At 41.3% G+C, this 26,802-nt stretch overlaps 1 protein-coding gene across 2 annotated transcripts; it reads right to left on the reverse strand.

The window, feature by feature from the left end:
• Window positions 1–26,802, reverse strand: clpp (caseinolytic mitochondrial matrix peptidase proteolytic subunit). 2 transcript variants are annotated; one of them, XM_061846080.1, is made up of 7 exons: window positions 26,362–26,802; window positions 19,458–19,556; window positions 5,773–5,844; window positions 5,566–5,662; window positions 1,731–1,918; window positions 1,541–1,646; window positions 1–396 (listed from the first exon to the last, which is right to left on the reverse strand). In XM_061846080.1, exons 1-7 carry the CDS (start codon window positions 26,371–26,373, stop codon window positions 164–166), a joined length of 807 nt encoding a protein of 268 aa, XP_061702064.1. In that variant the 5' UTR covers window positions 26,374–26,802; the 3' UTR covers window positions 1–163. The 2 variants fall into 2 exon arrangements, with proteins under 2 accessions (XP_061702064.1, XP_061702066.1); XM_061846082.1 differs by lacking the exon at window positions 26,362–26,802 and adding an exon at window positions 13,044–13,141 and having other exon boundaries at window positions 19,458–19,562.

Here is a 26,802-nt window from a genome sequence, read left to right on the forward strand (position 1 = left end):
AAAAAAAAAAAAAAAAAAATCATAGATTCCAAATCCAGTGATGTAAGTAGCATGATGTCTGCACAGGTCCTACATAGGCGTGGAGGAACAAAATTCAAACTTTGTTTTTTTTTTTGTTTAATAATTCCAAAAGATATACATATTTTGCACAGCTCTGCTCTGGTCACTTATGGTTAATTTTAGTCAGAGGAGCGGGGTTGGGTGTGTCAGTTGGGGCACTGTTTACTTCTAGAGACTCCAGGGTTCCAGAGTGACTCGCTGCTATGCCAGACTCTTTCTGAACCAGCTCAGGCTCATCTTTACCAGCTTGAGGTGGGTGAACCAGGACTAGGTCGATAAGACCAAAGTCCTGAGCCTCCATGGGGCTCATATAGCGGTCTCTCTCCATTACACTCTCTGGAAGACAGACAAGATAAATACATACACATTATCCACAGATTGAGAATTTGCCAGACGTGATTTGTAATTTTATCACATAGTAATATGCAAAAAAAGAACGAGAACTAATGACCATCATATTTCATTTGAAAGGTGTATGTTAGTGTAAAAGGGTGATTTTGTTTTTAATTTTACCCTAAAATAGAGTACTTACAAACCCAAATTCCAATGATGTTGGGAAGTTGTGTAAAACACAAACAGAATACAAAGATTTAGAGTGAAGTCTTTATGTGTCAAGCAGACCAGGAAAAGCTCATCCATGCTTTTATCTTAAGGAAACTTGACTACTGTAATAGTCTTCTGACTGGACTCCCCCCCCCCCAAAAAAAAAGTATTAAACAGCTGCAGCTCATTCAGAATGCTGCAGCTTGCGTTCTGACCAAAACAAAGCGGTGAGAACATATAACTCCAATCCTAAAGTCCTGGCTTCCAGTCAGCTTTAGAATAGATTTGAAAGTTCTGCTACTGGTCTATAAATCACCAAAAAAATTTAGCTCCTGAATATATGAAAGAAATGCTTACGGATTACAACCCAGTAGAGCTCTGAGATGAGACAAAAAGTGGAGCGCAGAGACCAAAGTAAACATGGTGAAGCAGCATTTAGCTATTATGCTGCACACAAGTATAATAAGTTGCCAGCAGAGGTGAGGTCAGCCCCAAGAGTGAATGTTTTTAAATCCAGGTTGGAAACTCTTCTTTTTTCCTCATGCTTTTTAGAATATATCCACTTTTTGATCATATTACTTCCACTGGTTTTAACTGTCTTTTTTAATAGTTTGTCATTTTTATTGTTTTTATCCTGTTTCAAATGTTTTATCACTTTGTTTTCAAATGCCTTTAATCATGTAAAGCACATTGAGTTACCTCATGTATGAAATGCGCTATACAAATAAATTTACTTTCCTAAAAAATGTTCTTGATCTCTGACTGGCTGGCCACCCGTGGTGTAGAAAAACAAAATATGATCAGAAGAAAGGGACAGCAGCTGAGTTAAATATATGATCACGGCAAAGGGTCTGAAAACTGATGCTGTGTGATGTTTCAGTTTTTTATTTTGTATTCAAAGAGTGTGGATGAGTGTGGATGAACTACGGTACCCTACCAATGGTTTCTAGCAGTTGCCCAGTGTGTTTGGCATAAAGATTGTTTATTTGTTTCTTCAATTTGAGGATCTCCTCAGCCTGGATGGCGATGTCAGTGGCCTGACCCTAGAACAGAAGATGAATTACCATATAACATTTAATCGCTAAGAAGATTCCCTAGTCCTGGTGTGACATTTGGTTATCTCTTACCCTGGCACCTCCAGATGGCTGGTGGACCATAATGCGGGCATTGGGTAATGAATGCCTCATGCCCGTTGTCCCTGCTGCCAGAAGCAAACTACCCATGCTAGCTGCTTGACCAACACACCAAGTGGAGATGGGATTAAGGATATATTGCATAGTGTCATATATGGCCAGGCCTGCTGTCACCACACCACCTAGGGGAATTGAGAATCTTACCAAAGCACATATACACTGTACAACTTTGTTTTCTACTAGGGTATGAACTAATCAAGAATATAAAGCCATGGTGATGAAAACACGAGAAATTATACACAATAGCGGATACACCGAAGGCCTGGTTGTTATGGCAACCCAAAGAATTGCCAAACGGTTGCATTCCTGCCTCCTGAACATCAACCAGCCCGATTGTTTCACAAGGACACGGGAAACCTGGTTTATATCATCTGTCGGCATAATAGTGATTGTAAGTTTCCTCATGACTGGTACAGTATTGTTGAGGGGGGAAGAACTTGATTGATATCTGTTGAATAATGGAACATGATCAACTCCAACCATTGGTGGTTAGACACACTGCCTGTGGTCAATAAAATTACACTGAAATCTCAGTTCATTATAAATGAAGCTAACCTTCAGGAATATTCTAAATGTATCCCATGATGACTGTAATTGTGTTTATATAACCTGCCTTTGGAATTTGTTTCTTCTGAATATGCCATTGTGTTTGATGTCACCTTGTAAAAACTGATTTGCCAAGACCAAATTTTTGACAATTATATATGCTTGAGCTCCAAAAAAGAATCATATTTATTGCCAAGTATGTAAAAAACAAACAAGAGATTTGTCTCCAGTCATTGGAGCCACTCTAGTACGAAAACATTCAATTGAGACAAAATACTTTTGAGACAGACATTGGGAGAACAGTCATGGAAGAATACAAGGTTTCTGGTAATCTGCCAATTATGGTACCCTTTTTTTTGACAATTGTACAAGAAGATTCAGTCCACTAATAATTACAGCAGTTTGGATGCCTGATTGCAAATGTCCAGTGCAATGACCCTTGTGCAAAAGGCACCGAAACGCAATTTAAATTGACTGTTACAATAGTGTGATAATCTGGGACAATGGTGTTTGTGGAAATACTGCAGGTACTCCTCAGATGTGCAAATGAAATGATGCAGCGTGCCAAGGCTGATACAGTGAGTAAACGAGTAATGCGTCATATATAATAGTAATGGCCGAGCAGAAATGTGAAAACTGAAGACAAAAAAATGATGCAACATGAACATGTTGCAGTTAATTGTAAATTAGCTGCTTAAGAAGTTGGTTGGAAGATGTTTAAGAAATTGATTAGAAGAGGGAAGAAGCTGTTGGTATGTGTGCTAGTTTTATTTGTATTGTTCAGTAGTGGGAAGCAGGTAGGAAGCAGCTGGAAGAGCTGGTGACCATGGTGTGGAGGGTCCAAGAGGATTTTGCTTGCTCGTTTTACAACTGGTAGAGTGGAAGTCCTTGAGGGTGAACTGACAATCCTTTCAGCAGTTTTGATTGTCCGTTGCAGATGGAGTTTGTCATTTTTTGTAGTAACATAAAACTAGTGTGATGGAGGTACACAGTACTGTTTCGATGACTACTGTGTAGGACTGTTCTCAACAGCTCCCGTGGCAGGCCTTGCTTCCTTGGTAGCTGCAAGGAGTACACCCTCTGCTGAGCTTTTTTGAGGATGGAGTTGATGTCACACAACCATTTTAGGTCTCGACAGTTGACATAAGGCAGTTTAGACAGCATTATGGGCAGCTGTGTTGTACGATACCTCCTGAAGTCCACGAACATCTTTACAGTCTTTAGTGCATTCAGCTTAAGGTCATGTCAGCTGCACCACAGTTCCATCCATTCCAGTTCCTGTCGATACGCAGACGCATCTTTGATGAGGGCGATGACTGTTGTGTCCAGTCTGTGCAGTCTAAACAGCTTTGAACCTCTATTTTTGCATCATTGGTCCACTTTCTCACTGATTTTGTTGAAGGCTTCGCGCATTTAACTACTTGCCTGTACGTAGGTATTAAGTAGATGAAACAATGATCAGAGGAACCCAGGGCTAGACGAGGTATGGCACGGTATACAATATTTCCTGAAGTATAGCAGTGGTCTAAAATGTTATTTTCCTGGGTAGGACAGTCGATAAGCTGCCTGTATTTCGGGAGTTCTTGGTTGAGTATAGCTTGGTTAGTCTCAGAGTAATAATGAAGGGTGAGTCTGGGTGTTTTTTCTTAATTTTGTTTCCTTGTTCAGCAAGCGTAAGCAGTGCAGGACTCGTGTTAGTCTGAGGCGAAATACAAACACTGGCAAGAATAAAGGAGGTAAAATCACAGAGCGAGTAGAACTGCTTGTAGTTAAAAAAACAGCGACTCTAAAAGCAGGCTGTAGTGTGTGCAGTGTGTGACGTCCGTGCACCATTTTTCGTTCATATAAAAGCATATCCCACTACCTTTTGTTTTCTCAATGACCCCCCAACGTGGTCCGGGCGGTGTAGAACGAAGCTGGGCAGCGGTAGGTTCTGTCGGGGAAAGCCTCACAAAGCCAGGTCTCTAAACCACAGGGCTAATATCTATATCAGAAGATGAAGCTGGTCCATTTTGTTGGGAAGGGAGCATAGCTTCATGAGGTTGATCAACGAGAACATGAATCTTGTGTCCTCTCCTGTTGCGCTTAACCTGGATCCCAGCTCACCTTCCCCTATGATGCTGCCTTCATTTCCATGCACCAAAAACCACAGTCGCTGCCATGGTGAGTAACTTCGGCATAAAACTGAGCGGATCTTCAAAAGTTGTTGAAAGAAAGTCTAGGCTAGACTCCGCTGATGGTGTGCAACTCTTCCCAGGTCAGTGAGTCGCGTAATGTTTCTCAAGACGAACGAAAAAGACAAAAACAAAGAGTACTACAGAGCACGTGTTCGAGGCGTCCACACGGATATAGGCACCATCTTATGAGTAAGTAAAAGTACAAAGTTGGAAGCATTTTAGATTAATATGTGATTTTTAAAACATGGGCTTAATTGATTAAGATTAATTGTAAATTGTAGCAGCGACTGCCATAGACAAATTTCATTTGTGTTGTTACACACTTGGCCAATAGAGCTGATTTTGAAAGATTAGGTCTTCTCCACACGCCCTGTCCCTTCAAAACGCCCCCTAGGTATTTAGCCCTTGCCTTCCACCTGCTCTTGGTTCTTGGCTCTCTGAACATCCTCAGCTACAGGGTGGCTTCAGCTAGCCCTTGCCCTTTTCCTTTGTTCGAACCAGTTCGGGCCAATGAGAAACCAAGGATGGCAAACTGGCTTCCCGCCCACTACTTTTCCACTGCCAACCAATCAAGAGGAGATGCTTATAAAAGTACAAATTACGCTTTCCAGCCAAGTGTGAGTTCTCAGATTTATCAGCAGGGCCAAGAAACAGGCACAAAGAGAAACTTGCATTCTCCCACAGAACGCGTGAAGAAGAAATTTTTTCCTTTTTTCCTCATCTGAAGCAGCTGAGACAAAAACATGAACATGCATGGGAACTTTCTGGATCGACAGGAGAATGTGCTGCTTACTGTGAGAAGCGCACCATTATGAATGGCAACTGAAAACATGATTTATACTCAAAAGTTACTCACTTGTCATTTTATACATCTCACACGAAACAGTTGTGATAAATACAGTATATTCCATATATCCCCACCGCGACAAAAAGTTTTCCTTTTTATGGTGGCCTACTTTTCTCATAATGTAAAATTCAAAGAACAAAAACAGTACTCTTAATGCCACTGCCATGTCATAATTACTTGAAAACATCTGATTGCTTACCAGGGCTGTTGATGTACATGTGTATTGGTTTATTGTTGCTTTCTGACTGAAGAAAAAGCAACTGGGCAATAACCAGACTGGCCAAAGCGTCATCAATCTTGGAGTGGGCGGTAAATGAAGAGGGCATTAACAATACACAATCATGATCATGAAAGTGTATTACAAGACAAAAACATTGAAACAATATCAGTAAGGGAGGACACTTACTGGACCCATTACACAAATGATCCTCTCTCTAAGGAGGCGAGAATATATGTCATAAGCTCGTTCTCCTCTCCCCTGAAATGAAGAAGCAGAAAAGAAAAAAATGAAGTATACTGTGAAGAAAATAAGTATTTGAACACCTTGCTATATTGCTAATTCTCCCACTTAGAAATCATGGTGGGGTCTGATATTTTCATTGTAGGTGCATCTCCACTGTGAGAGATAATCTAAAAAGAAAAATCCAAAAATCACTATGTATGACTTTTTAACGATTTATTTGTGTGATACAAATAAGTATTTGAACACCTATCAGCTAGAATTCTGACCCTCAAACACCGGTTAGTCTGCCTTTAAAAGTCCACCTCCACTCCATGTATTATCCCGAATCAGATGCACCTGTGTGAGGTCGTTAGCTGCATAAAGTCACCTGTCCACTCCATACAATCAGTAAGACTCAAACTTGGAACATTGTCAAGACCAAAGATCTGTCCAAAGAGACCAGAGACAAAATTGTACCACTCCAAACGGCTAGAAAGGGCTATGGAGAAATTGCCAAGCAGGTTGGTAAAAAAAGGTCCACTATTGGACCAATCATTAGAAAATGGAAGAAGCTACACATGACTGTCAATCTCAATCGGAGTGGAGCCCCATGCAAGATATCATCTCGTGGCGTCTCAATGATCCTTAGATAGGTGTCGAATATCCCCAGGACGACACGACAGGACTTGGTCAATGACCTGAAAAGAGCTGGGACCACCGTTTTCAAGGTGACTGTTGTGAATACACTAAGACGTCATGGTTGGAAATCATGCATGGCACGGAAGGCTCCCCTGCTAAAACCAGCACATTTCAGACCCCTCAATGATGGAACTTGCGATACAGCAGGGTGTTCAAATATTTATTTTCTTCACCGTACAGTTTCGCATTCTTGTAAAACATTGTTTACTTTCCAATGTACATTACTTGAATGGTTTAGCATGAAACCAAAATAATTTATATGTATGTCTCTACATGAACAGGTACTGAACACTGCAGAGCCGAGAGAATTTATATGGATGCTGGATTTGAACTCAAGACAATTTCCCTCGCCCATTTTTATTTAACTTGGCTTTTAACAACTGGTTTGTATTCAACCAGGAGTGGTTAAAAGGGGGAAATGGGGACAGTTGGACTTGGCACAGCCTACATCACACAGAAGCAACGGGCCACTTTGTTGTTAAAGCTAAATTCCAGCAGTAGGAAGCGTCCAAAAATCACAAATTATAACCCTAAGGGCCACGGCATTATTATTTTTTTCCAAAGAACCAAGGCAACACCTGCATTGGAAAATTGAATTTTAAAAATCAGTTGCACCATTGGATATCAATCATCATTAGTGTTTTGCCTCTGCATATTGTCATTCTCCCAGGTCCTTTCATTTCCATTGTATCAATCACAATCACTTGGGGGGATCCCCCATTTCCTCGCAGAAAAACATTTCACTATCCATTATAATTTATATACATTACGATACATGAGAATTTTTTTCTTTTTTCCACACATAACATTTACTTACATAGCCTAAGTAATGTTGATTATATTATAATTATAATATTATAATAATAATATTATAATTAACTTGGACTGATCTCTTTCAATTTTATTTGGCCTCCAACTAAAGCCAGGCCCATCTCGACCTTCACCCAATTCCTGCTTCAACCTGTGCCACATGATGCCTCCCTCCCAAAAAAATATTGTTCTGATTTTGTACATTTCAGAATTAGTGTAGCTAGGTCGTTTTTTCCTTTCTTTAGAAAACATTTTTACATTGTTTAATTGTAACTCGACATCCAACATGCATGTAACCACAAATTTCTGTAATACCCTCAGTCTCTCAACCTGGCAGTGTGTGTATTGTTCATTACACAACAACCTGCTACTATTAAAATCTATCTGAATAAAGCAAGAGAAAAACAGTTATGCATCTTATTCTTTGTTGAAGACCACTCAAATACTGAAAAACGTCAGTGATTATATTCTGGTGTTTCACTGTGAAAGACCAGAATATGAGCAGAGATTAAACTTGATTTTATCACCAACGAGGCAGAGGGTAGGACTCAGATGCAGGAAGCCGAAACGTAAACGTGGATTTTATGAAGGTTTATTGACAGGTAGAAGGGTGAAGGTACAAAAATCGCAATATGGCTATGGTGTATGGGGGCCATGGAGAACCATGCGCCTGACGGATTTATTCTTCTTTTCCTTTTGGCTTGTCCCATTAGAGGTCGCCATAGCGTGTCATCTTTTTCCAAGTCCTCCTCCTGCATCTTCCTCTCTAACACCAACTGCCCTCATATCTTCCCTCACAACATCCACCAACCTTCTCTTTGGTCTTCCTCTCGCTCTTTTGCCTGGCAGCTCCATACTCAGCACCCTTCTACCAATGTACTCACTCTCTCGTCTCTGGACATGTCCAAACCATAGAATACTGCTCTCTCGAACTTTGTCTCCAAAACATCCAAATTTGGCTGTCCCTCTAATGAGCTCATTTCTTATCCTATCCAACCAGCTCACTACAAGTGATAACCGCAACATCTTAATTTCTGCCACCTCCAGCTCTGCTCCCTGTTGTCTCTTCAGTACCACCGTCTCTAATCCGTACATCATGACCTCACCACTGTTAACTAAGCATCCCTTAATCCTAGCAGAGACTCTTCTGTCACATAACACACCAGATACCTTCCGCCAGCTGTTCCACCTGCTTGGACCAGTTTCTTCACTTCCTTACCACACTTGCCATTGCTCTGGATTGTTGACGCCAAGCATTTGAAGTCGTTCACCCTCGCTATCTCTTCTCCCTGGAGCCTCATTCTTTCCCCCATCCCACTCATTCACGCACATGCATTCTGTTTTACTTTGGCTAATCTTCATTCCTGTCCTTTCCAGTGTGTGCCTCCATCTTTCTAATTTTTCCTCTACCTGCTCCCTGCTTTCACTGCAGATCACAATGTCATCTGCAAACATCATGGTCCAAGAGGATTCCAGTCCAACCACATCTGTCAGCCTATCCATTACCATAGCAAACAGGAAGGGGCTCAAAGCTGAAAACTGATCAAGTCCCACCTCCACCTTAATTTCTTCTGTCATACTTACGGCACACCTCACCACCGTTCTGCTGCTCGCACACGTCCTGTACTATTATTCTGACATATTTCTCCGCCACACCAGACTTACACATGCAGTGCCACAGTTCCTCCCTTGGTACTCTGTCATAGGCTTTCTCTAGATCCACAACGACACAGTGTAGCTCCTTCTGACCTTCTCTGTACTTTTCCACGAGCATCCTCAAGGTGGTACTCTTTCTAGGCATGAAACCATACTGTTGGTCGCAGATACTTACTTCTGTCCTGAGTCTAGCCTCCACTACTCTTTCCCATAACTTAATTTTGTGGCTCATCAACTTTATTCCTCTATAGTTCCTACAGCTCTGCAAATCGCCTTTGTTCTTAAAAATGGGAACTCGTAGTTTTCCTCCATTCTTCAGGCATCTTCTCACTCGCTAGTATTCTGTTGAATAAGTTGGTCAAAACCCCACAGCCACCTCTCCAAATTACTTTCATACTTCCACAGGTATGTCATCATGACCAACTGCCTTTCCATTTTTCATACTCTCTACTGCCTTTCTAACTACCCCCTTCCCAATAATTGCCACATCTTGGTCCTTCAAACTTGCCTCTTCTACTCTTCAGTCTCTCATTTTCTTCATTCATCAACTTAAAAGAAAGTATTCTATCTAGCCCACTACTGGGACCAGTCAACACATTTCCATCTCTATCCCTATTCACACTTAAAGGTAGACTCTACCCAAAATTCATTTGTACAATAAACCCTCCAATGTTAAGTAATATTATTACGACATATTTTGGACATTAATTGAAAAAAAATGAAAATAAAGAATATTTTTGAAAGCCAAGCAAAATCTGGATGTGTCCCAGCTTTCACAACCAAACGCGGAAGAAACATCCTTGACTCCGCCCCTGATGTTGCTGGAGCATGGTATTACAGACCATTTATTCTAGCTAAGCCAAAATGCCGACGTGTTGTGCAACAAAACTGAGAAAACGCACCCAAATTTCTCCTTCTTTAACCTCCCGTGGAGTTAATCTGACAGGATAAAACTGTGGCTGCCACAGTTGAGGCTCGTTCACCAGCAGGGGAAATTTGCACACATCTAATCATTACTGGTTATTAGCTGCTTAGTTATACCCTCTTGTGCTAATACTGTATAAGTAACAATATATTTTATGAGGCGGCATGGTGGCGCAGGTGTTCAATCCCGGACTTCCGTGTGTGGAGTTTGCATGTTCTCCCCGTGTCTCCGTGTGTGTAAACGTGCCTCCTGCCCATTGGCAGCTGAGATAGGCTCCAGCATTCCTGCGACTATTGTGCAGCCAGGAAAATGGATGGATGGACGTATACGTGTAAGCACACAACACTTTGCTTAGCTGCTTGAAAAGTACAACATGGTGTTAAAAAAAAAAAAAAAGTCTGGACACCTATATTCTTTACATCGAAAACCAACTCCTTAAAAAAAGCATCAAATCTCTGGCGTCCAGATAATGGGACTGTTATTGTTCGACGTCAACACCACGCTCCTCCCAACACGTCGACTTCCGCGTGTGTGTATTCTGCCTCAAGCGCTTGAACATTGTTATTTTTGTTTTGTTTACTCAATGGCAGGAGGAGTAATAGCACGGAGCATCGACCCATTGTTATAGTCACTTTGTTGGCTCTGAGCACACAACACTTCCTGGTTAGAATTTACAGCAATCCGCGCGTGAAACCCCCCCTAAACCCCTTTCCTTGCCATTCATTTGCGAGAGGCTGACTGGTTGAAAACTACAATTTGGGGGGGAGAAAAAAGTATGGCCACGCTTGCTGCATCATGTCTATATCGAAACCAACTCATCAGAAAAGCAGCAAATCTCCACGGTCCAAATAATAGGACTGTTATTGTTTGTCGTTAGTGCCACGCCCCGTCTATAACACGTCAAGTGTTAGATGTGTGTATTCTGGCTCATGCGCTCAGGCTTCAACATTGTACGTCATGATACTTTTATTTTTTGTTTGTAATATATTTTTTCACAAAAATCATCCACAAAATGTCAGATAGTCGACGTTTTCTGTTCGGTGAAACGTATCCACGAGCAATGGGGCATCACAACAGGAAGCACTGCAGGCGTGGCAAACGTTGATTGGATGTCAGTTTTCCAGCCCGGCTCATTGGAATGTCTGAGCGAGAGAGGAATTTCGATAATATTTTTCTAATTTAGAGATGTTTCTTGGTGAAATCTGTGGATAACTCTGGCATTAAATGAAACACTGAACCCTCATCTACTAACTTTTAATGTGTGCTCCCATTCCTATTAGTTTCGACAAAGTCTTCCTTTAACTGCTGCATGTTCTTCCCATCTCTATCCCTCTGTCTGACCAAACTGGAGAGATCTTTTTCTCCTTCTTTCGTGTCTAATCTGCTGTCCTGGTCGTCATATGCCTCTTGTTTAGTCTTCACCACCTCTACGTATGCCCTACGTCAATCTCAATGTATTCATTTCTCAGTGTTCCACTTCTTCTTTGCTAACCTCTTTCCTTGTACGAATTCCTGTCATTTGGGGTTCAACCATCAAGTCTCCTTTTTCCCTTTCCTACCAGAAGATACCCCAACTACTCTCCTGCTTGTCTCTCTAATGACCTTGGCTGTAATATTCCACTCTTCCGCGAGCTCCTCCTGTCCATCGAGAGCCTGTCTCACCTTCCTTTCTCAGCTTCCACTACATGGTTCTCTGCTCTACCTTTATCTTCTTCATCGTCCTCTCCACCACCAGTCATCCTACATACCAACATCCTATGCTGTCGAGCTACAGTCTCCCCTACCAATCCCGTACAGTCAGTAACCTCCTTCAGATTCAGAAAAGTGTTCACTACTGGCATTTCCATCCATTTTGCAAAGTCCACCACCATCTGTCTCTCAAAGTTCCTTTCCTGGGTGCCGTACTTACCCATCACTTCTTCATCACCCCTGTTTCCTTCACCAACATGTCCATTACAATCTGCATCAATCACAACACTCTCGCTGTCTGGGATCCTCAGAACTACTTCCATAATTTCTCTTTCAACTCCAGTTCACACCCTACCTGTGGGACATACCATAATCACATTATACATAACACCCTCAATTTCAAATTTCAGCCCCATCACTCGATTTGTTACTCTTTTCACCTCCAATACATTCTTAGCCAGCTCTTCCTTTAAAATAACCCTACTCAATTTCTCTTCCCATGGTAAAATAATTTCAACCCTGCTCCTAAACTTCTAGACTTACGACCTTTCCACCTGCTCTCTTGGATGCACAAAATTTCAACCTTTCTCCTAATTATCATGTCAACCAACTCTTGAGCTTTTTCTCTCATTGTCCCAACATTCAAAGTCCCAACCCTGAGTTGTAGGCTCCGTGCATTCTTTTTCTTCTTGTGCTAATCCCAAATGCATTCTCTATCAAAATATTCAATACCATATTTTTCAGTTTTTATGGGGAATTTCACAATTTGAATTTGTTCATTCTGCTGCTGAATACATTTAGACTGTGTCTCAGGTTTGAGAGCGCAGAGATATACCAGTGAGCTAAAATTCAAATCCTGCACAACACAGCATAATGTAATTTTTTCGTCATGACCCAAGTTTACTACAATGACTTGCATTGAAGTGAATAAGACTTACAGTCAGCCTCAAGCACATTTGCAAATGTTCATCAGTAAGGGTGATGTGGTAAAATACTCCTCACATTCCGTATAAAAGTGGAAAGTGTTTCTCTTCTCGCGTGATCCTGCTACCCCACTCATTTTTATACCCTTTCTTAAGTTTAAGAGAAAACACGGATATAAAAATTGGAGGTAACTCACTGACGAGATTGTTAATTCTGACATAGGGCCATTTGCGCAGCTAGATACCGTGTCGCGCATGTGCATGACTTAAGAGGAAGCGACGGGATAGTTGATAGGATGAGGTCTTTTTTGGGTCACGGGGTTGACCAATCGTACCTTCGCAATCGACACATTCGGCACACCTGTGCTAGCACCTACCTACCTGAATACCTGGTAAACTCGCGACAGCCTTTGGACTACTTTTCCAAGGCAGTTTAATGGGTGCAAATGAATCTGGACACATATCTTTGATGAGACAGCCTGACAGTTGTAGTTAGTAGCAATGCATTATTAACAAAAGCTTGGCTCACTCACATGTAAGGGACCATGCTCGCCAGTGGCTTCATAAGTTGTGAGATAACTTAAGCCCTCTTGCCTGAAGGGCAGATGGTGTTACTTCACAGTCTTGTGACCTTTGCAAACAGAATGATGTCAAAATAGGGGCTTTTGATGCAATGTTTTAAGGATTTTTTCAACTAGGCTAATTACTCGTAGATTAAAGTAATTTACTACAGACAATTAAAACGTTGACATTTTGAATATAACAAACTTTTGACGAGACAAGACCTATCTGATTAGCTTGATCAGTATTGGCCAAAAATTTTATGATGCTCGGTTAAATGTCAGCTCAGCTTAATGTCGTAATTTGCCAATTTCGATCAATAACGTCATCGATCGTCTCCGCAAAATATATTTACTCAGCTGTGGAGAAGGATGCCTCCAGTAGTCCACAATCATCTCAATAGTCTTTAGAGTCTTCAGTGCCAGGTTGTGTTGACCACACCAAAGCTCCAGTCTCGCCACTTGCTGTCGATACGCAGACTAATCGCAGTCTTTGATGAGGCCGATGACCGTGGTGTTATCTGGGAACTTCAGGAGTTTGACAGCTGGATAGCACAGGGTGCAGTCGTTTGTGTCGAGTGAGAAGAGCAGAGGGGAGAGAATATACCCTTGGGGTGCCCCAGTGGTGATAATGCGGGTGATGAGGTGGTGTCCCCCAGCCTCACCTGCTGTGTCCTGCCGGTCAGGAAGTTAAAGATCCACCGGGAGACGACTGCACTGTATTATGGAGAGGATGACCGCAGCCATGAATTGTGAGATTTGGGGGAACAACCTCCTTCCCTCAGTCATACCATTGAAGATGGGTCGTAGCTGGATCTTTCAACATGACAATGACCCGAAGCACACAGCCAGGAAAAACAAGGAGTGGCTCCGTAAAAAGAATATCAAGATTATGGCCTGGCCTAGCCAGTCTCCAGATCGAAACCCAATAGGATTTCTTTGAATGCAGCTGAAACTCTTTTTTTCAGTGACAGACCAGAAACCTGTCTGATCTAGAGAAGATCTGTGTGGAGGAGTGGGCCAAAATCCCTCCTGCAGTGCATGCAAACCTGGTGAACAACTACAGGAAACTTTTGACCTCTGTAATTGCAAACAAAGGCGACTGTACCAAATATTAAAAATGTTTTTCTCAGGTGTTCAAATACTTATTTGAGAAGGGAAAGAAGTGGAACCAAATAAACAAGTGACAAAACAAGCTTATGCTTAAAGGTCTACTCTATTAGGCATTCAAACCAGCCGACCACTGGTTGTCCTGCACTCGACGACTGGTGATGGGGGTGACGTTGTCAGTGATGGGCCATGCCAAGGCCTATCCGGGCAACTTCACCACTGTGTATCACTCTCGGAGCCCCTCGTGTCTACATAATTTCTGATGTCCCTCACAGCACCTGTTTGGACCAGATTATTGCTGTTGCACCCCGATGAGTTGTGTTGTTCTGGGTAATGCCCGATAACGTCCCCCTCTGCTGGTTGCAGCAGTACAGTGCCCCTTCAAGATCCACCAAATATGATCTGGGGCCCACCTGCCTTAGACAGACACCTCTTCGCCACCCGCCTGTCCGGTCCCCAGGCAGAGGCTTCATCCTGACGTCTTGTCCAGTACACAGTTCAGGTAGGTCTCTGGCAGACTTGTCATACCAGAGCTTGGCTGCCTACTGTTTAACTCTTACCCTGTCTTGGACCACAGTGACCACTCTTGGCTCCAGGAGTGTGTCAGCAAATGGGAGTGGTGTCCTCAGCCTTCGCGACATCAGCCTCTGTGCAGGGCAACTGTGCATCCCTTCAAAAAGTGTGTTCCACCACTGTAATATGGCCAGCCATGCGTCATCACCCGCACTGGCTGCCTTCTTGCAGATGTTTTTCACTATTTTCATAGCAGACTCAGCCTTTCCATTTGACTTTGGATGTCTAGTGGAGAACTTCACATTTTCGAAGTCCCACTCCTTTGCGAAATCGCCTAAACGTCTCACTGTCGAACTGACCACCACAGTCTGTTCTTATTCGATTTGGTTGTCCATGGTGGGTGAACTGCGCCTTTCACCTCAGCACTGTAGTCTCTGCTGAGAGGTCTGGAAGCAGCTCAATCTCCCAGAAGTCTGAGTAATGATCAACAATGATGAGGAAGTCTTTGCCTTTTTGCTTGAACAGATCCATGCTGAGAATTTGCCATGATTTGACAGGAAGTGCGTGTGACATCATTGTCTCCTGCTGCTGTTTGTGTGCGTACATTGCACGCCGAACACTGGCTCACATAATCTCACTGTGCATGTTGGGCCGGTATAGTGTGTCCCTAGCCTGTCTGTAGCAGGCATGGCTGACATCTACGCGCTTCAACACTTCTGGACGTAATGATTTTGGCACTATGACCCTCTGGGTTTTAAACACCATCCTGTGCACTGATCTCATCCCTGATTGAGCAGTATTCTCTGACCACGAGGGCTGTGTTATCCCTGCAATCTGGCCAACCCTGGAGAACCACCTCCTTCAAGCTCTCATCAGCCTCTGTGTGCATTCTTATGTGGACCAGCCTCTGTCTTGTGACATTAAGACAATCAGGTTGATTTATCAGTTCAGTAGCCTCTTGTGTACCCTGTAAACTGCAGATGGTCAATGTCATGTATGTTGTGTCAGCTCTTTGTGACGGAACGGTGGCTCTGCTCAGGGTGTCGCTGATATGCATATCAGGATCCGGCCTGTAAACCACTTGAAGATTATATGCCTGGAGCATGAGCAGCATACGCTGGAGTCGCTTGGTGGGTGTCAGGAGAGGCCTTGTGAAGATGGAGACGGTTTGTGGTCTGTTTCTGCAGTGACCTCTGCACGCCCGTACAAGTAGTAGTGGTACTGCTGACATGCAAACATGATGCTCAAACATTCCTTCTCTATTTGAGCATAGTTTTGTTTAGTTGGGGTCAGCGCCCGTGACACGTAGCACACATGCTGACCCTCCTGGAGCAAACAGCAGCCAAGCCCCTTCTGACACGCATCGCTCTGTATTACCACTGGTTTGACCAAATCATAATATCTCAGAACCGAGAGAGCTGTCACGAGCCACTTGATCTCTTCCACTGCAGCATCATGTTTGGGTAGCCAGTGTCAATGGATGTCCTTGTCCAGCAGTCTACGCAATGGTTCGCACACCTCAGAGAGGTGTGACATGAATCTTGCCAGATACATCACAAACCCAATGAATCGTTGAACGGCTTTGGCGTCTTCAGGGTGTGGCATCTCCTGGACCGCCCGAATCCTTTCAGGGTCCGCCCTGATCCCCTCTGTTGACAGTGTGCCCATGGAACTTAACCTCTCTGACTATGAATTGCAGTTTCTTCAAACTCAGCCTCAATTTGACCTCCCTACACCACTGCATGAGTGCTAAGAGTTTTTAATTGTGATCCTGTATGACCAGCTCATCAGTCTCTCTACACCCAATTATTAACATTTATTCTACTCATTACATCACATGCTACCCCTGAATCCAGCTGGCACCTCTGAGACACTCCCGTCATTTTGTTAATGAACCACTTTTTTCCTTATCCCTCAACTGCCCCTATGCTCTCTGCAGTGTATATGTGCGCCTACATGACAAGTCTGCCGTATCCTCCACCTGAGTGTCTGCTGTGTGTAGCTGTCGCATATCCTGGCCCATTTTCATAAAGACTTTGGCACAATGATTTGCATTCCCACAGTGGCGACAGTTCTTTCTAAATGCAGCGCAACAGTCATGCCCGTGTCTGTGTTTATTGCCGCCGAATTTACATGGCGTGTTCTCACTTGTGGCCACAGTCTTAAAAAGCTTTTTCAGAGTGTTACTGCCTGGGTGGGACCCTAGAACGGTGTCCTTCCACAGGGTTCATACTCAGTCTGACCCAAAAAATTTAAGGGCTTTTTAGGGGCATTCTTAGGGGCCGACACGGAAAAAATTTAGGGCCATCGTGGGAAATCAAGAGTAAGGAAAAAAGACTCACCCAATGGTGCCATCAACCGCTCTTGGTTCATCAAATGTTCCAGTACCTCAGTTCCTATGACAGTGATCACCTGTCGCCCCTTGTGGTAGTTCTCATTGATATGACCATTGTCAATGTCTTCATATTAGTCTACAGAAAAACAGATTCTAACTAATATTGCATGTCTGTCTCAGCACCCCAACTCTAGCTCCTTGAGCCTACCCAGTCCCTGCTCTATTTGTTGCTGCAGAGGTGCCAAAATGGCTCTCCTGTCCTTTGCTCTGCGTCTGAGTGCATTGGCCTCGGTGATAAACCTCAGATTCCTCTTTTCTTCTGCCTCCTCACACAGCCTGTCAGCCTTCACAATGAGCGTAGATATGTCAGTCTCGATTCTGGCTTTTTTGGGTTTGAGGCAGTAGAGATGAAAAGTGGGCAGGGATGCCAAATGTAGCCAGGTACGAAGTCTTCCTTTCCTCACAGTGGTAGTTTTTAGCAATGTCACTGTCTGGGAACATAACTGCAAACACTTTTGAATTATTTTCACAAGATTTGTAACTGTAATGGCTGGAGATCACTTTTAAAGTTCACACGATCTCTGCCTTTAACGAGTCCGTCTTCATGTATTGAACTATGTTCATAAAGCCTGACTTCTGGCTGGACAACTGTAGGTGCGCATTAGGGATCGCAACCGGTTACAAATAACCGGTTATAACCGGTTTTCGGTTTTTTTTTTTTTTTTTTTTTTTTAAACCAAAACCGTAATCGGACTTTCGAAATCGGTGAAAATTTCCAATCATTTCTTCCAGTTCCGGTACTCCACATTGCACTATTTTTTCAACATCATTTCCACTTTTTCAAGTTTCGCTGTTAGAGTAAAGTTGGACTCAAAAGAACATTCAGTTAAATCAAAGAAACATAAAACATGGCATCGAGGAAACGCTCGGTATACTTTCATGCCCTTTCTGAAAGTCCGAAAGAAGAATGTTAACAAAACATTTTTACAAAAAAAAAAACAAAAATTTAACTTACACGAGTGCGTTGTTGAAAGCCACATTCAACAAGCTTGTTTGTCAATATTGAATACAAACTACCCCATTACCGCGGAGCAAATTAAAGATCGATGGTGTAGCGCCGGAGAAAAGGAGTCGGAGGCGGAGTGTCGGACACAGGAAAAAAAATTGTTTTATTGGCAGACATCAAAACACGACTCGCATAACGGGGGAAACTCTGTGAACTCGTCACTCTGGAAGAGCAACAACAAAAACAGTCCGTGCGGAACCCCGCACCCCAACTCGAGGTACCGCGGGTGTATTATGTAAACACCACAATGGTATGGTTTTAAAACCAGTTAATGGTTTTTTTTTTTTGCTACAGCTGTTCGGTTAAAACCGGTTATGAAAGTCAGAGGTTTTTTGCGATCCCTAGTTCGCATGCACTGCTAGTACCACTGCCTGAAGTTGATGCTTCACTATCTTGATATTTTAGAAACAGATTCATACCAACGGAAGATGAGAGAGTCTTCGCCAAATCAGCGTGTCTCCTGTTTTTCCGGTGGGACTCCAGCGCTTTGACGGCCATCTTTTCAAGCTGATAACTCTGCTTGCACAGATGGCAGTAAAACATGTGCCGATCTTTTGGCTCTCGACGAACCCAGCTCCCAAACTCCTTACTTTCAACCCAAGCTTCTTGAAAAATGCACTTCCCCGTGATACAAGTTGGATCGATGAAAGAACTATGCTACGTCGTAACGAAGACGAAGTGAAATGCCTACTCACGGAAACAATGGAATATCGACAAGATGGCGACTATTTTTCAACACGGTGACTTCTGTTGACAATTTCCGGCTGTTTTAGACGCCAGACGAATCGCTATTTTTTTTTTAAATAAAAGATTAATTTATTTTTGGGGGAAAATTTTGGCGGTAGAGGTCCTCCCTTTGATTTTTTTAAATTTAAGGCCTTTTTAGGGGCTTGACCGGTTTTCGCGGATTTTAAGGACTTTTAGGAGCCCCTAAATGCACCTTCGAAAATTTAGGGGTTTTTAGGGACTTTTAGGGCCGCGTGCGAACCCTGTCTAAGTAAGAGAAGTAGCAATATAGCAGTGTGTTCAAATACTTATTTTCTACACTGTATATTACTGCTCCATCAGAACATGCATAAAAATGATTACGATTGTTGTACAGACATTTTTTAAAAAACAATACAAGTACAAACAACAAAAGTACAATACAAATATTTCGAGCATATGGACAGCAGCAAATTGGTGGTGGGCATTGTACATTGGTCAAAGGGTTTTCCTGTTTTTTTTTTTAGGTCAGCTTTGGGGGTGCGCATTATACATAAGGACAGATTATACACAAGAAATGACGGTACTTTACTATGTCATTATCTCTGTGGAAGTAAATGGAACAATGTATTTTAGGGCAGGAGGATATTTCACTGACCGTTTGCTCTATTACAATAGGTATCAGAGGACTTCTCCGTGTAGGACTGTGGTGGATACATCTGAATTTTAGTCCCTGCCCCAAAGTCCGGAACACGCTCTAGAAGACAAGTAAACAAGACATAAAATCATACACTTTCGGTGTAAAAATGGAAAACAAAGTGAACCACAAAATATATATTTTTTTTTTTGGAGGGGGGGATTTTTTCCTTTAAATTTATTTATTGTCCTAATTTTGATAAGCCATGAGATTGATTAGCAATAAGCACTACTAAATGTTAATTGGAATAAGGTATGGTATGATAGTATAAAATCTGATATGACACCTATTTTGACATTGATTTCTCCTTTAAATCACAATATAAATGTTAAACTCAATCCATTAATTGAGGGATGGCAATTCCTATCATGACCTCTCAAAGGACATTCTGGATATTTTGTCAACAACATTTTGATTTTGTCCTCAAAAAAGAAATAAAATCTCTGAGCCAAACGCATGCTGTAAGGGAAACTGAACATCACAAGTGATGTTGCTAAAGGAGCAACCGTGTTGACCAAGAAGAGAACACAGATCTTGGAGGAAGTCGAAAAGTTGCTTCTTATTTTCGTGAACGAGCAGCAGTTAGCTGGGAATAGTGTTGGCGAGGAAGGGAGGAGATGTCGTCTGAGGGAGCTGAAGGCAGGAAGGGTGTCTCAAGTGCCGATATTAAAGCTACCTACACTAAATGGAACGACATCCATCATTTTGTAGAACTTCATCACCTGAATAAAGCTGAATGTTGCAGAGCACTGCAAAATTTAATGATGTTATGAGACATTTCAGAAAAGTGCTTAAAAGACGGTAAAAACAGATTCGTTCTTTGTGAAAAAGGGGTGAGCCACGCCCACCAAAGACATCTAAAACTGTTGTTTTGGATTCCCTTTTTCTTTTGTTCCATTAACCCTACCTCTAGTTGGAAGTTATTGTTTTTTACATTTTCCGTACTTTCTGTGCAAATAAAAAAAAAAATTCCCCTCATTATTGCTTGTTTAAAGTTATTTTGCACTTTTGTTACTAAAAAAAAGGTTTACAAGGCTGGGGGTCGAGTAGCTACAGATAGGGCAATGCACTCCCAGCCGAGCATACTCCTCCAGGCTAAAGCATACATTTTTAGCAAAAACTAAATATATTTCTTAAATGATTTAATTATATAAAGTATTTAAACTGTATATCTATTTCAACTATGCAGTTTTTTTTAATCAGGAAAAGCTTAAAAAAAATAACCTAAAAAAATTATTTTTTTAGGGTTGGAACGCATTATTTCATTTTCCATTCATTGTAATGGGAAAACATGCTTTGGTTTTTGAACGGTTTGGTTTTCAACCAGTTTTCTGAAATGGATTGTGTTCGAGAACCAAGGCACCACTGTACTTACTTTCTTTGTTTGTTTTGAGTAACAAAATATTAAGTTTATTTTTCCCCACTTAGTGATGTTCTGAATGCGAGTCCAACCAGTTGTCCATTTTTGTATGTGCCCCGCAACTGACTGGCAACCACTTAAGGGCCTATTCCACTTTTCGCCCTTACTCAGCTACGAGAGGACGCACTCCTCAACCTTGAATAAGGATAAGTGGTATTGAGAATGGATGGATGAAAACAAAGAAAAAAAAATACTGTAGTTATCTATTCAGAGGTCATAATTGTTTCAAAGGAAAAAAAAAAGATTCTACAGAATTCTGAATGTTCCTTTGTGTGTTCTTTCACAAAGTTATTTTACAACAAATATCTACTAAGCAATGCAAATTTATTTTTATCGCGCATTTCATACACGAGGTAACTCAATATGCTTTACATGATTAAAAGCATTTGAAAACAGAGATAAAACATTTAAAATGGGATAAAAACAATGAAAAAATGACAAAATACATGTGTACGGTGCAAGTACAGTAATCCCTTTCTACTTTGCCAATCACCTATCGTGGATTCAGTGCATTGTGGGGGTTTTTTTACGAAATGGAAGTGATGCAACAGCTGCGCACCTGAAGTAATGTCTCAACAATGGGCATTTGGTGCTGCACAAGAAGAACACGCGTTTTCTTTGTAACTTTCTGACCTGCAATAAAAATGTTATTTTATTGTTTAACTAGACACTTGTAGTGTTGTAATTTCTGTCTTAAGTGGGCAAAGTATAAATGTTGTTGATAAAACATTCTAGTACCAAAACGGCACCTCCACCAGAGGTCTGAGATGAATGGTAAATATACACTGATACAATACAATAAGTCTTAGAATATATAATTATGTTATACATTTATATACTGTATATATGATGACGTTTAATAATTAAAGATTTAACTAAATACCAATTTTTGTCTCAAGTATGCAAAGTACAAAAACTGTTTACATATTTTAAACATTCTGGTACCAACATAAACATACAGTGAAGAAAATAAGTGTTTGAACACCCTGCTATATTGCAAGTTCTCCCACTTAGAAATCATGGATGGGTCTGAAATTTTCATCATAGGTGCATGTCCATTGTGAGAGAGAAATCTAAAGAGAAAAATCCAGAAATAAAAATGTATGATTTTTTTAACGATTTATTTGTGTGATGCAGCTGCAAATAAGTATTTGAACACCTGTCTATCAGCTAGAATTCTGACACTTAAAGACCTCTTAGTCTGCCTTTAAAAGTCCACCTCCACTCCATGTATTTTCCTGAATCAGATGCACCTGTGTGAGGTCATTAGCTCCATAAAGACACCTGTCCACCCCATACAATCAGTAAGACTCAAACTTGTAACACGGCCAAGACCAAAGAGCTGTCCAAAGACACCAGACACAAAATTGGACAACTCCACACGGCTGGAAAGGGCTACACAGAACTTGCCAAGCAGCTTGGTGAAAAAAGGTCTACTGTTGGAGCAATCATTAGAAAATGGAAGAAGCTGAACATGACGGTCAATCTCAATCGGAGTGGAGCCCCATGCAAGATATCACCTCGTGGGGTCTCAATGATCCATAGAAAGCTGAGGAATCAGCCTAGGACTACACGACAGGACTTGGTCAATGACCGGAAAGGAGCTGGGACCACCGTTTCCAAGGTTACTGTTGGTAATACACTGAGACGTCATGGTTTGAAATCATGCATGGCACGGAAGGTTCCAATGCTTAAACCAGCACATGTCAAGGCCTGTCTTGAGTTTGCCAATGACCATTTGGATGATATAGACAAGTCATGGGAGAAAGTTTTTTGGTCAGATGAGACCAAAATGGAACTCTTTGGTCATAATTCCACGAACCGTGTTTGGAGGAAAACGAATGATGAGTTCTACCTCAAGAACACCATCCCTACTGTGAAGCATGGGGGTGGTAGCATCATGCTTTGGGGTTGTTTTTCTGCACATGGGGCAGGACAACTGCACTGTATTAAGGAGAGGATGACCGCAGCCATGTATTGTGAGATTTTGGGGAATAATCTCTTTCCCTCAGTCAGAGGATAGAAGATGGGTCGTGGCTGGGTCTTTCAACATGACAATGACATCACACAAATAAATCATACATTCTGATTTCTGGATTTTTTTTTTTTTTTTTTTCATTATCACTCTCACAGTGGACATGCATCTACGATGAAAATTTCAGACCCCTCCATGATTTCTAAGTGGGAGAACTTGCAATATAGCAGGTTGTTCAAATACTCATTTGCTTCACTGTACATCCCCGCTACTTCGCGGTTTTTCACTTTTCGCGGGTGATTCTGGTACCAATTAACCGTGAAAAATGAGGGATTACTGTAATATGAATTAAAAGTGGAAATACTCTAAAAAGCATGAGGGGAAAAAGAAGTTTTCAACCTGGATTTAAAAACATTCACATTTTGGTCGGACCTCACCTCTGTTGGCAACTTTATTCCATTTGTGTGCAGCATAATAGCTAAATGCTGCTTCACCATGTTTGCGTTGGAATCTGCGCTCCACTATTTGACCTGAGTTAGTCAATCTCAGAGCTCTACTTGGTTTGTATTCCATAAGCATTTTTTCATGTATTCAGGATCTAAATAATTTTGTGATTTAGAGACTAGTAGCAGAACTTTCAAATCTCTTCTAAAGCTGACTGGAAGCCAGTGCAATAACTTTAGGATTGGAGTTATATGTTCTGACCGCATTTTTTTGGTCAGAAGGTTAGCTGCAGGATTTTGAATTAGCTGCAGCTGTTTAATGGTCTTTTTTGGGAGTCCAGTCAGTAGTCAAGTCTACTTGAGATAAAAGCATGGATCAGCTTTTCCTGGTCTGCTTGACAGATACAAGCCTTCAATCTAGATTTGTTCTTCAGACGGTAGAAGGCAGTTTTTGTGATTGATTTTATATGACTGTTGAAACTCAGGTCGGAATTAATCAGAACACCAAGGTTACAGACTTGGTCTTTGGTTTTTAAAGATCGAGAGTCCAGATGTTTACCAACTGCAATTCTCTTTTCTTAATTCCCAAAAACGATTGTCTCGGTTTTGTTGTGATTTAGTTTCAGAAGATTTTGGCTCATCCAGTTATTTATTTGCTTTAGACAGTGGCACAAAACCTCAATTGAACTGTAGTCATCTGGAGACACTGCTAAATATAACTGTGTGTCATCTACATGAGAGTCCAAATTAAAAGTTTTGAAGAATTTGGCCCAAGGGTAGCATACACAGGCTGAATAGGAGGGGTCCAAGAAGTGACCCTTGAGGGACCCTATAGGTCATTGCCATTTGTTGAGATTGAGCACTTCCAATGGTTACAAAGTAGCTCCTTTCCTCCAGATAGGACCTAAACCATTTGAGGACCGTTCCATTTAGTCCTACTAGCAGGAAAGGTTTGACATAAATGCCACTGGAGAGTGCCTCATTATGTTGTTGTAATACACTAGAGGGATCTGTTATCTTAAGTGCCACAATGAGGCAGTCATTGTCCAATCACACAATGGAGAGTTCCCGACCACACGCTGATCCCATGTGTTTTTTGTTTATGCCGCCATCTTGGAGGACAAACACCACCAAGGCATCAACATGGCAGGTTCTGCATATACATCTGTGTCGTACACTAGTTAAGCAAATAAGCTTTCTCCTGCCGATAAAACCATGTATGATGCAAAAATTGCAGTGATTGCTGGTATAGAATCTTATGAGTGACAAAAAGTTGTTTGAAGATCCTGAGCTTTTCTCTGACTAATTATGCAGACATAGTAAACTACCTTTTATTTTCACTCACCCAGATTACACACCAGAGCTTTCAAAGGTCTAGATGCACACAACTATTTTACGAATGGATGGGTACGGGATGTAATGGTTGTGTATCCACCAAATACCCCAAATATTCCAGTCATTATGGAAAAGGTAAATTTGATCAAGTACTGGATATGTAGAATATCAAAATGTTAGAATGTCTATATTGCCATTGCTATTGTTTGATACAGAATGAGTTATAATTTAAGATAAGAACAAACCTAATATTGGTTCAGCGTATATACGGGGAACTAACGCAATCTATAAACTAAACATGAAACAACAAGCAGTGAAATCTCTTAACTATCGAAATAAAACTTTAGGATTCATTTATCTATCGGAGATTAAGTGGCGTGAACAAACTCAAACATATGACAGGCTGGTCTCCTTCAAGTCAGCTCTGGAGAACCACAGAAACCACATAGCCCTCCTCCTTTCTGACAACTTCTCTGTCTCAGTTCCCTGATTGGTGATGATGGTGAAATTAACCTTTTCATGCTACAAATGACTAAGAGAAGAGAAATACAGCAGGTATGTTTCTTGACGCACAGATGTAAAGAAAACTGTCCTCCAATATGGTGACAAGCAAAACCGTGACATCATCCACAAATGGAGAATACCAGACAGCAAAAACAATGGTGTAATTTCTGAGATATGAAAGAATATGTATAAATTTGTGAAAGTACGGAACTATGGCTTGTCTAGAATTATTACAATTCTATCAAAACAACAGTGTAATGCAGTGGTCTTAATTAGTAATTAGGATCATTTATGCATTTGTATTTGCAGAGGTGGAAGGACAAGACCGTGTAAAACTTTTTTCCCCCCTATTTGTCAGTACCTTGACAAAATTAAATGTATTTTAACGGGCTCCCACCATTTTCTCTGTTTAAGAATGCCATTACTACGAATGTCTAAAAATTTTGGTCATTAACTTTTTCAAATAGAAATTGAAGTGTAGCTGCTTTAGTATGGGAGACATATATCCATACCCAATGCTAAATTATCCTCATTATTTATTTATTCATTCATACAAGTGTCTTAACAGTTATTCATAAAACGATGCAATCGACCATTATAGTGGAGTGGCACCCTTTAAAACAAAGATACAAGATGATTTACAATAAGAGCAGTATGCGCCAACAATAAAACAATGGGAAAAAAAGAATAAAGATTATTCAAAGAAACATGCATTATTATACAAATAAGAAAAACGATAGAGTAAGTAGAGATTTAAGAGCCTTTTACGCTCAGGTGTAAATTTTTTGTTGCACACCACACAAGAGGTCATTTTAGTAAATTAACCACTCCGAGGTTTGACGTGACTTTGACATCCATTTACAAAGCATATCTTGAACAACTTTCGTTAGACGAGTTTTGTATGTGGCCCTGGGTTACGAATCAAAATGTAGACTCCTTAACTATGACCCAGATCCTGTTCAAACTGCAGTTTTGTTGTGTAATGAAAATTCCATAGACGCGTTAGTTCGTTTTCATGCTCAACTGAGTAACGCGGATTTATTACTTCGACAACACAAAGAAGCCAACTCGCATTACACCACGAACGTTCTGGTTTCACGGGACGTGAGCGAATACCTATGTAAAAATACATTTCGCAGTGGAGCCCTGGAGAGTTGTTTTATTAAAATGACAAACAGTAATACTGACCGTGAAAAGCATGTTCACAATTCGAAATAAAGCGTGCCAAAATGACTAATGCCCTCTTCGGATTCTTCTTTTTTTCTTAGGAACTTTCCTTTTCTCTCCAATCCCCGCGAGATAAACCGGAAGTGCTAGGATATTGGGTGGTTCAGATTCGACAAAATGCATTGGAAACCTGCTTCGGTGCACTTGAAAGTCTTCTTCAGCATACAATACTTTCGTCCTGAGCTACCTTTAGATAGGAAAGGAAGTGTATCACTCATAGGCCTTTAAGACCGCAGCAAAATTTTAATGAGTACACTACACTACACGAAGACGCATGAGAGACACGCTGGAGATAATAATAATAATAATAATTAACAATAATTGATAAAACGTTAATCTCCGCTAAGAAATGCTGCAGTCTATAAAGTACATAACCGTTTATTTTAGGGTATGGCACAATGG

Source organism: Syngnathoides biaculeatus, chromosome 16 (assembly GCF_019802595.1).
Source record: "Syngnathoides biaculeatus isolate LvHL_M chromosome 16, ASM1980259v1, whole genome shotgun sequence".
NCBI classification, from domain to species: Eukaryota; Metazoa; Chordata; class Actinopteri; order Syngnathiformes; family Syngnathidae; genus Syngnathoides; species Syngnathoides biaculeatus.

Excerpts from the sequence above, each read along its gene's own strand:
- clpp (XM_061846080.1), bottom strand. Across the intron at positions 5,663-5,772 it reads TCATTTGTGTAATGGGTCCA|ATTGATGACGCTTTGGCCAG; the intron begins GTAAGTGTCCTC and ends GCCCACTCCAAG. Across the intron at positions 1,919-5,565 it reads CATGTACATCAACAGCCCTG|GTGGTGTGGTGACAGCAGGC; the intron begins GTAAGCAATCAG and ends CAATTCCCCTAG.